Here is a 12,007-nt window from a genome sequence, read left to right on the forward strand (position 1 = left end):
TGGCGCTCAATCTGTTAATAGTGTTTATTGTGTACATTCAAAGTTTAACACAATGGACGCCAGACCCGAGATAAGTCGGGTTAAGTCGCCATCGCTTGAGCGCGAAACCCGAGAAAAGTCGGGTTTTAATCGTTATTTCTTTTATTCGCTATATCCATTCACAATCTCAATCAGTATTTGGAATGGCGATCAGATAATTGGATTATTCTTTTTGCAGTACATCCTAGACAAGGTAAGGACTATATGTTATCAATCTTGCGTTGATCCGATAATTTCCCCCTGCAATCGCAGCGTGTGTCTGTAATGTACTGTGTAATGTATGCTGTTGGTGGCGATCGAAGCATAGAAAAACTACCTCCCCCCCACCCTTTCGTGCATGCATGATGAAACATAATACAGATAATCTAGCGTTGATTTCAGATTGATTCAATAATCAGGCGAGAAATGGCACGATTTATAATGAAATGCAGTAAAGCGCCGTTTGGCGGAGTTTCCTGGGATTACACAGGATCACTCTAAAACTATACTCATATTCACCACAGTATAAAACGGAAATGTATGGATGAAAAAATTATCTGTTTTTTGCATGTTGACCGGAAGAAACTCACTGACAATCGACGTTGTTATTAGATCCATAGCTATAATATTTAATATAGGTTTAGCACTGCAAACACCGGAATTTATCCCCATTGAACAGAGCGCTGGCACACAATGGCCCAACGCGCATAGCGACCCCTGGCGCTGAAAGTGTTAATGTAGTACTTTAATAGTGTTTATTGTGTACATTCATAGTTTAATGTACTACTTTAATAGTGTTTATTGTGTACATCCATAGTTTAATGTAGTACTTTCAAGTGGTTTATACCAGTCACACTCCAGGGATTTGTGTTGAGTATGTTTGCAATACAAATTATGTTTATTGTTGAAAACATTTAAAAATAAACTTGAATGGTTCTTCATCTCAATTCAAATGGCTATCCATCCAAATTAATAAATAAAGACATTTTTGTAAGTATTGTTGTTCTTTGTTGAATGTGAATGTATTTTTATCCTATTGAACAGTGCTACATGAAATGTATTGTTATTATTAACCAATATTCCAAATAGCAAAGAGTGCTATTTGTAATATACTGTATATATACAGTATATATATTATTTTTTTTATATATTTTTTTACATCACACGGTATCAGATTGGTTTTTTTTCTGTTCAGAAAACAAATCCTCATTCCTTGAGCTGGTTGCATCATTATTTTGAAATCCTAAAAACAAATCGGTGTTGTTTTTGATTGGTGACCAGAAGTTAAGACCTGGAATTAAGAAATAAATAGTTTTCTATGGGCCACAAGCTGGTTGCATCATTATGTTGAAATGGCAAAAGTTGGGGAACTCTCAGAATCAGACTCCCCTGAGCCTGGGTGTTACTGTGAAGACTCAAGAGTAAGAACATCTTTAAAGGAACACGCCAACAAAAAGCTAGCACATTGATGGATAAATACTTTTTTTAACCAACGTTCAGATGTATGTGTCAAGTCAAGTCAAGAGTCAAGTCAAGAGTTTTATTTGTCACGGCATACAAGTATACAATGTGTGTGTGTGTGTGTGTGTGACCTATTTTGTAATTGCTATATGTTTCCATTTTTGTACTTCTCCACGAAGCACAGAGAAAATAACTGGGGCAAGATTACTTTCAGCATTATAGTAAAATAAATCAAGGTTTTGCATACAGAAAAAAAGTCAGGCAGTTCTCGTAAGATAACAGTGTGGGATGAATACCGATAAGCTGCATCTAGCTACTGTAGCAGTACCTGAGTCCCTAATATTTTGTTATGAGAGAGTTGGTCATTCGAGTTGTTCCAGACAAAACATGCTCTCTGTACAAATATTGCACAAGGAATGTAAGAGGGTGAACAATATTTTTCCATAATACTACTCACACAAATGCTGACCCATTCTTCCTTTAAAGCTTCTACTCTTCTTCATTTCACTGTACACTGTCTTGTTTTTAATTCTCTGCCACCACTTTGATCATCCTAAACCATTCTCTGCCAGTACTGTAAGTCTATGGAGATGTTCACCTTCTTTGCAGGGCTATAACTTTTTAAATTGTATTGCTAAATTGACATTACTATGGCCCATTCAACATCAATTAGCTATCGTTCAGGATGTAGGAACACATTCATACGAAAATACCGTCTAGTATAAATATGTTTTTATCGTTTTCTGCAGCATTTCCTAGAACGTGAGATATAGACATAAATGCATATATTAGATTATCAAATGCCGTTTGATACGATCAACGTTATATTAAAAATTTCAACTGTACATGGTCCTAAGCGTTATGACTGATCATCCGCGGGTGAACGGAGGGAGGGGGGGGGGTCGTTTATAATTCCGTGACCGACGTTAAATGATTTATGTAGTATGGGTGATATATAGATCAGAGCAGTTTGTATCGAAAATGATAAATAAAAACGCTGAAACTCACGGCAGCTTCCTCGTAGCGTTGAGCGATGAGAGTGGAGCAAACAGATCCCAGTTATGTGATGTGGATCAATGCGATCCAGTTCCGGTTTGTATAATACTAATATACGCCCAAATCATGTGGATTATTGAGTTATGGCAAAGATTCATATCCACGGTGTGTGTCTTGAGTCCAGGGACGATAAACGAGTGGCCGGACGGAATAGGAAGACGCACCGGTATCCCAAGAGATCCACTTCCGGTTGCAACTCGCCGATCAGCCACCAGGTGGCAGTATTGAAGCGTTGCAGAGTTGTGATGGCTCCCGCAGCATATGACAAGGCTCCGTGAGTGAAATATGAATACCATGACGAAAATATGAAATATGAACTTGAAACGCGTCGTACGCCGTTATTGGCAGAATTCGCATGAACTTGAAACCCGTCGTACGACGTGAATGGCGCAAGATGTGTTAACCCGAATGCATTCTCTTGGAATAAACTAAGATAAAAGAGACTTCTGATCACACCCACAGACAAGTACACAGGGCTAATCATGTGTGATTCAGAACTATAAACTGATGCATGTGATCACATGAACTTCACTTAATCTGTGGTAATGCTAATTAATGTCTGTGTGTACAAGTCTTCATGCATAACTGTGTAGGCCTATGTGTGTGTGTGTTTGACAGTAGTACATTATGGGAAATGTGCTTACCGTCTTCTCCAGAGTCAGACAAGAAGATACAGTAGATACCAATTTCCTCTCTGTGTGTTCAGTAAAGAGCTATCCAGCTGAAAGCTATCCCAGTTTAAAACAAAGCGGATAGGCTACGGATCAGCTAGCCTAACTATTAGAAGACGGTAAGCACATTTTGCATAATGTTGGGGAAAAAATAGTAACACAATTATATACCACGCCACAGAGGGACCAGGGACATTGTGATGGGGTCCTAAAACTGCAATATTATGTTAAAGCTCCAGCCATTTTATATCAAGTATAAACACTATTTACATTTGGGTCTTTGGGCCCAGGTGCCCTACTACAATTACTCTGAAAACATGTCTTTGGAATAACACCAGCACAAGATTCTAGATGTTCACTTCCAAATGGACAGCGAGTTATTTTGTTCCCCAGAAGTCTCACAAAGAAGCAATGAAAGTCTGAACAGGATCTGAGTTGAGTTTTTCGACACACTGCTGTATGTTGACTTTCAGCGACAAGAGCTCAGTGATACTTTGTATGGCAGGAGCTTCTTGTGGCTCTTTTCTCAAATTGAGCTCACGAGAGAAGCATGAGCCAGCAGTTTATAGGAAGAAAGGCCACACAGAGGGATCTTTGTTTTGGTGTCTTGATAGAAACCGGGGGGAGAGAGGTGAAGAGGAGGCTGTTATGAAACCATGGCAGAGCAAACAGAGGGAATTCCCTCCTCCCTGCGGCAACGCCACGCCCTCCTTCTTCCCACCAACCCCCAAGAACCGGTTCCCCTTCCAGCCGAGGGGCCGAACAGACACACACAGGGAAACACGCTCATGCACGGTCTCTCTCTCAGACACACCCATGTGCACATGCACATTCTTCTAATTCTGCCACTGTCTACATTCATAAAACTAGCCCTCACCCTGCCACAACCCTCGCCACTACATGCCTAACCCTAACTCTAGAAAATATCCACTTTTCAAAATGAAAGTCCGGGCAAAATGTCCTCACATTCCCCATACATTCTGCTACTTTTTATGTCCAGAACCCCAAGCTGGTCCTCACAAGTAGAGTAACACAAGCACACGAACACAGACACACACACATGGAATCTCTCTCCCACAACACACACAAAAGACAGAGTTAAAACAACACCCCTCCCCTCTCTGCGTTGCCGGCAGCTGTTTCTGGTTCCAGGCAGCCGGGCTTCACTGCTGCTGCTGCCGCTGCTGTGCAGATGAGTGTTGGGAGAGCAGCCAGCCAGGCCGGTTGGAGAGACATGCAGCGCTGGCTGGAGGTGGCGGCGTTGGGCCTGGCGTTCACCGGGTGGCTGTGTGCCGCTCTCACGCGCTGTCTGGCCCTGTGGAAGGTGAGCGGGACGGTCAACAACACCACGGCCACCCTGCCCGCCTACTGGGACGGGGTGTGGCTGGAGTGGGACCACTGGGACTTGGCTCAGGACGGCAGCCTGCGCTGCTCCTTCTACCAGGCTCTCATGTCCCTCTCCGGAAACCTCCGCACCTGGAGGGCCCTTGTCACGGCGTCAGTGGGCGCCGGGGCCTGCGCATCAGCGATCGGTGTGGTGGGAGTGGTGTGGTTCCCCGGGCGTGGACAGGTGAAGGTGGTGTCCGGGGTGCTCTTCATCCTGTCCGGGGTCCTCGTGTTGGTCCCCACTGCCTGGACGTGTCATCACACCACCCAGCCACTGGAGGGAGCCGTGGCGCTGCAGAGGGACTGGGGACCCGCTCTGTACCTGGGCTGGGTCTCTTTTGCTTTGACGGTGGCCGCAGGCGGGTTTCTGACGACCAGATGTCCCACTGTGGAGGAGCGGCCCGGGGCGGAGGAGAGGGATTACCCCGAGCAGGAGGTGCAGCACCCTCTGAGCACCATCAACAGGACTACATACACCCACAGTCAGTACGGACGGAGGTCGGAGCCTATCTGATCGCCTCGCAAGGACGCAGAGGGGTCTGTGATGTGATTTACCTGGGTCTAAATGATTACACTGTGAATGGTTACCTGTGGATGGACTTTAATCAATCGTAATCTGGGGGAACTCTGAGTTATGATGTACTAACTTATTGTGTTTGGAAAAGGCTGTAACAGTAAGTTGTAACAAGCAGCGACATAGCAGTGTAGGCTCTAATTATGTGGAACTTTATACCACCATTATGTGGTTTTATTAATACTGGGTAACTCAATAGACTGACAAGTTTACATGTTTTTGCTTTGGTGTGTTTCTAACATTACATTTGAATTTAAAAACATTTATCATTGATGCCTGTTGAGGCAAGAAGCACAAAAACAGGGTGGACAAGTGTAATCCATTACAAAGTGTAATTCATTACAGATGAACAGCTTCAAATTATAACCAGTAGCATAGTGCATACTCAAACTCAGCTAGAATAATCTGATTATTATACTACTGATTAGTTTGCCTCGCAAAACCATATATTCAGTTAAATGAACAATTTTCTAAAGGCTGCAATTTGAATACTAAATATTATCATAATTTAACTCCCCCTTCAGTCTTTTTTACTAATCCAATTGCATGGTTAGATAGACAGATGTATAGCTAGATTCAGCCACCACACACCAAAGCATGAACTATGTAATGTGGCTATTGTGTATTTATTATTTAACTGTAATGGATGTTACCATGTTTTGTAATCAGATTATTGTACTGATTACATGTCATCTGTCACACCGGACTGTGCATAGAAGATAGCTCTGATCAGATGCTAGTGGCTCCTTGATGAGCACAGACTCAAACTGTGAGAGGAGTGTAATGTAACGCAATGTGTAAAGTTTGCTATTGTGAGATAGCATACAAAATAATTACATCTGAAATGAATCCTTCAGTACCAGTGACGCCGTGCAATAAAACAAAAATCAGACATGATTTTAATACCAAGTGATTGTTAAAGTGATTCATGATTCACCATATTACTCAGTGTAATTAGGAATACATTTCTTTTCATATCTGGTCAAATACATTTGACCGTTTGCAGCAGGTAGGGGTGCCTTGCTCAAGGTCACTCTGACAGTCATGGTCTGTCTCACCACCAGGCAACCCTGCTGACTAATTATGAAAAACAAATAGACCTACAGTAATTACATTTTTGATAGACACAAGTGAAATATAAAACGTCAATCATATTCCTGATGGTTGAACAATAATCACTAGTCAAACTGGTCAACACATTTACTTTTTTGTTCTTGAACTAACTAAATAGGAATTATGTAAGCTTGATATAAAGGGATAGATCTGCCTGTCTGTTCCCCGCGGGGCTCTGGATCAGGATGAGGAAGTAGCATCCGTCGCCATCGTCAAACAGCTGGCCTAGCTCCTCGGACAGACCTACGCTGTGGTCCAGCAAGTAGTATCACTGATGCTCACATTCGTGCCTGGAGGGACGAGGTGATTACATACAGTAGGCCTAATAATGTGATTAAGTGGATAATATCAGTAGATCTCGGATGCAAGCTTTATAGAGACTCGACGCAGTCAGCGATAGGGATGATTGGGATGAAATGTAAAGTAATATTTGATAAGAACGAATGACCTTCTAATGACCGCTGACGCAGGATCACCATCACTCTTCATCCTCCTCGATCTGACAGCGGCGTTTGACAATGTGGACCACACCATCCTCCTGGAGCGCCTCCACAACACTGTTGGACTGTCGGACCATGCACTACAGTGGTTCCAGTCCTACCTCCTAGGCAGGACTGAATATGTCTCACTGGGAGGACACAAGTCCAGGCTGCTCGATGTCACCTGTGGTGTTCCGCAGGGGTCGGTTCTTGGTCCCATCCTATTCATCACCTACATGCTCCCCCTCTGTCGTGTCATCGGCAGACATGGAATGTCCTTCCACTGTTATGCCGATGACACACAACTCTACATAAAAACGGCCCCAAACCCCTCTGCAGCTCTGCCATGCCTCACCACCTGTCTTGGGGAGATAAAGGCATGGATGAACAGCAACTTCCTCCAACTAAACAGCAAAAAAACCGAGGCACTTCTAATTGGCACCCCTCACCAGGTTCAGTCTTCATCCATATCACATCTCACCTTTGACGGCCAGGTAATCCCCCTCACCCTCAGTCACAAATCTGGGGGTTCGATTTGACCCCCACCTGACCTTCAACATCCACATAAAACACCTCTGCAAGACCTAATTCTATCACCTAAAAAAATATATCAAAACTCCGTCCCACTCTAACCCTGTCAGATGCAGAGAAGCTTGTCCATGCCTTTATCTCCTCAAGACTGGACTACTGTAACGGACTCTTCATTGGGATTCCTGGCAAGAGCATCCAAAAGCTGCAATACATTCAGAACAGCGCTGCCAGGATCCTGATGAGATTCTGTAAACACGATCACATAACCCCCATCCTCCACTCACAACACTGGCTTCCTGTCTCATCCCGGATCAATTACAAAATCCTGATGCTCACCCATAACTGCATAAACGGACACGCACCCCTCTACCTTCAGGAACTCATCACTCCACAATCCTCCACCCGCACCCTCAGATCCGCAGGTAGCCTGCTCCTTCAGGTCCCCAATACCCGGCTCTGCACCATGGGTGACCGAGCCTTCTGCATGGCTGCACCACGCCTGTGGAACAGCCTCCCTATCCAGCTGAGGGCACCACAGAGCCTGGACTCTTTTAAAGCAGGCCTGAAAACCTACCTGTTCAAAAAGGCCTTTGACTGTTAGCGTTTTATTTTTATTTTCTTGTGCTGTTGTTTTTAAAATGTCTGTTTATACTATGTTTTTATGTTCTATTTTTATCTTATTTTTATTCTGTATTTTATTTTATTTGTTTTACTAATAACAATTTTATTTTTTAACTATGTTTGTTTTAACCCTGTAGTGTAGCACTTTGGGATCCCAGCGAACAAAAAGTGCATTACAAATTCAATCTATTATTATTATTATTATTATTATTATTATTATTATTATTATTATTATTATTATTATTATTATTATTATTATTATTATTATTATTATTATTATTAAGAAGACAAGCTGGGTCAAATAGTATTTTTTTAAATAATTATTAGTTTAGATTTTAACCTGCCTACCAGATAGTGTCAGTTAATTGGTCAAATAATTATATACTAAATTCACTTTCAAACTGCCTAAACCTTGTCCAATGTGGCAAATCTCACATGCATACTCTTCTTATGGTTATTGTTAGTAATACATAGTTAATTCAGTATAATGTAATTGTATTATTCAACAAATTAAACTCCTTTCTTTCCTTTTCCTTGTTACCCAGCCTCCTTTTTTGATAGCAAATACAAAAATTATACAAATACTACAATTACAGTTACAGGTTACACAATGAATTGTTTGCAAATAATTATTGAACCAGATCGGATTTTCTCCCTGTGTATTTACTGAATAAAGGAAAAGATAAATGAGCAACTCTTTGAGGCAACACAGATATTTACCTTCAGCTTGGATGGAAATTGCCACCTGGGAAAAATCAATGCCAATAATATCTTACGCTATAAGACCTTACAAAAAAGGATCATAGTATTTCCAACTTTTTTGGAGGTACCATGGTGTTATGGTTTAAACTAAAGGGACATGCCAACATTTTGGGAAATGTGCTTACAGATTTCCCCAGAAGATAGATACCAATTTCCTCTCTGTGCGTTCAGAAGAAAGCTATCCGGCTGCAAACTAACCTACTGTAGCTTAGCACAAATTAATGGAAGCAGATACGGTCCAGCTAGCCTAGTTTAAAACTCTGGGAGAGGAGTTTCTGACCAACAGCTAACTGGTCCGTATCCGCTTCCTTTCAATTGTGCTAAGCTATATTATACAATGACTGGTACCATTGTGAAATTACCATCATACTACCATGATCCTTTTTTTGTAAGGGAGGAACTAAACCATTATGAAACAGTACTGTTGGATATAATGATTGGTAGAACTACCAGTCTATTTTGTTTGAATTTGACACTTTTATGTCACATTGTGGGGAAACTAAAGACACTTGTCCATTAGTTTATCTAGAATAGCATGTAAACATTGCTGTCAAGAATAAGGCCTACTTTCAGAGTGTCAAAGATTTTCAATACATGCATCCTCCTGGTGTGTGCAGTCAGTTAACGCCCAGCCTTTGAAAGGAAAACTGGACAGAGTACTCTCTGTTCCGTCACACTCCATGTCGTCCAGCCATATGGGTCCCGACCCTAAGACACAACATGGGACACGGTCAAAATGAGCTGCCCTACGGACACAGTGGATTACAGTGCCGCATCACGGCTATTTAGTCTCGTCATTGATTGATTGATTGAAGATTTTATTAACAGATTGCAGAATGGGTACAATACAGTACGGCTCAATACACACAATTGTTAAGGGGATGCAGACCAGAGAAAGACTTTTGTCTTGTTTACATCAGGGTCCGCCATTTTCAATTCATCATAACATATATGACATACAGATAGACAGTACTGTTTAAGAGTACAACGCCTGTCATATAGACCGTGGCGTTGGAAACTCTGAGGGTCATTATGAGCGTGTTAATAACTGCAATTATAATACATTGCTTACCGCTATGATTATGAATATCACTATATTTATATCCATATCTGTCTGAATATACCTGCATACAATCCTTCTATATACCTACTTATACACCTGCATATAACACATAACTCTGTATGATAGCATGTACATATATATTTATTCTTACCGTATATGTATCCACATCTCTCTGTACATAAATACATGTAATCCTTTAAATTATTATTATTATTTTTTTTAACTTATTATCTGTAGATACTATATCTGTACATATCCCTTACCTACTCGTACCAGTTACACTTCTGGCCAGTATGACTTATACCATAGTGTCTTTATACCTGTATCACTGTACATATTAATACAACAACTCTCCAAGTGACATAAATCTAAGAGGTAATGACTATTTTTAAACTTGAAACTTTTGGGACGACGATGGTCTTCGGCGTGATTTATATCTGCCTTATGGCCTAAAGTTGAAGTTTATAAACAAACACCATCTAATCCCTGAATATTGGGATTGTTTATCCCCAAATTTGTTTTCTCCCAAAAGGGGTGTAGCTTGAATAGACTGCATGTTCTGAAGCTGAAAGCTGCATGTTCTGAGGATGAAAGCTGCACGTTCTGAAGCTGAAAGCTGCGTGTTCTGAAGCAGAAAGCTGCATGTTCTGAGGATGAAAGCTGCATGTTCTGAAGCTGAGTGTTCTGAAGCTGAAAGCTGCGTGTTCTGAAGCAGAAAGCTGCATGTTCTGAAGATGAAAGCTGCATGTTCTGAAGCTGAAAGCTGCGTGTTCTGAGCTGAAAGCTGCGTGTTCTGAAGCTGAAAGCTGCATGTTCTGAAGCTGCATGTTCTGAAGATGAAAGCTGCATGTTCTGAAGCTGCATGTTCTGAAGATGAAAACTGCATGTTCTGAAGATGAAAGCTGGATGTTGAATGAATGAATGAAAACTTTATTTAACAGATTACAGAATGGGTACAATACAGTACACACAATTGTTAAGGGGATGCAGACCAGAGAAAGACGTTTGTCTTGTTTACATCAGGGTCCCCCATTTTCAATTCATAGTGACATTTATGACATACCCAACATACATGATATTTATGACATAGGGACATACATGACATACAGGTATATAGTGGGACTACCAATGGTCTTCGGCGTGATTTATATCTGCCTTTTGGTCTAAAGTTGAAGTTTATAAACAAACACCATCTAATCCCTGAATATTGGGATTGTTTATCCCCAAATTAGTTTTCTCCCAAAAGGGGTGTAGCTTGACTAAAATAGACTGCATGTTCTGAAGCTGAATGCTGCATGTTCTGAAGCTGAAAGCTGCATGTTCTGAAGATGAAAGCCGCATGTTCTGAAGCTGAAAGCTGCATGTTCTGAAGCTGCATGTTCTGAAACTGCATGTTCTGAAGATGAAAGCTGCATGTTCTGAAGCTGCATGTTCTGAAGATGAAAGCTGCATGTTCTGAAGATACAAGCTGCATGTTCTGAAGATAAAAGCTGCATGTTCTGAAGATAAACTGCATGTTCTGAAGATGAAAGCTGCATGTTGAATGAAAACTTTATTTAACAGATTGCAGAATGGGATGCAGACCAGAGAATGACATTTGTCTTGTTTACATCAGGGTGCCCCATTTTCAATTCATAGTGACATTTATGACATACAGTGATACAGGTATATAGTACGGTTACATTTGTGACATATACGATATGCAAAAATACAGTACTGTTACCCAGAGATCCTGACATAAAATATATACATATGATGGGGAGGAGACTGTACATTAGGAGGGGGTGGGTGGGAGAAAATATATACATACGGTGGGGAGGAGACTGTCCATTAGGAGGGGGTGGGGGTTTGGACATTTACAGTGGCCAGTTTCGAATTGCAGCCTCCCGTAGGTGCTCTTTGAGAGCGGTTTTGAATGTGGGTAGGGATTCACATTTTCTTACGGCTGTGGGTAGGGCGTTCCACATTGTTGTGGCATAATTGCTAAACGTGTTTAGTCGAAGTTCGTTTAGTTTGTGGCGAATCTTGCACATGATTTGTGGAACTCCCTCTGGTGTTGTGGGGGTGGTATTCACTGACCTTTGGGAAGTATTTCTTTTTTTTATCTACTTTTTTCTCCCATTTTCAATTTTTCTCCCATCCCAATTTCGTATCGTCCAATTCTACCCTCCCCTGTCTCGAACGCTGTTAGGCCATGCCTCCCAAGCCGGCTGCAATGTGGACGAAGCCTTACATCACGTGTCCCCTCCGGTACTCGAGGAAGCAGCCGTCG

The 12,007-nt window shown here is 41.6% G+C and overlaps 1 protein-coding gene across 1 annotated transcript; it reads left to right on the forward strand.

The window, feature by feature from the left end:
- Window positions 1-4,413: 4,413 nt before the first annotated feature.
- LOC311245971 (claudin-4-like) lies at window positions 4,414-8,309 on the forward strand. The gene has a single exon (XM_084336005.1). The coding sequence runs from the start codon at window positions 4,441-4,443 to the stop codon at window positions 5,104-5,106; it is 666 nt and encodes a 221-aa protein (XP_084192131.1). The 5' UTR covers window positions 4,414-4,440; the 3' UTR covers window positions 5,107-8,309.
- The last annotated feature ends 3,698 nt before the right edge of the window (window positions 8,310-12,007 follow it).

This window comes from Notolepis coatsorum, assembly GCF_963971535.1.
Source record: "Notolepis coatsorum genome assembly, chromosome: 1".
NCBI classification, from domain to species: domain Eukaryota; kingdom Metazoa; phylum Chordata; class Actinopteri; order Aulopiformes; family Paralepididae; genus Notolepis; species Notolepis coatsorum.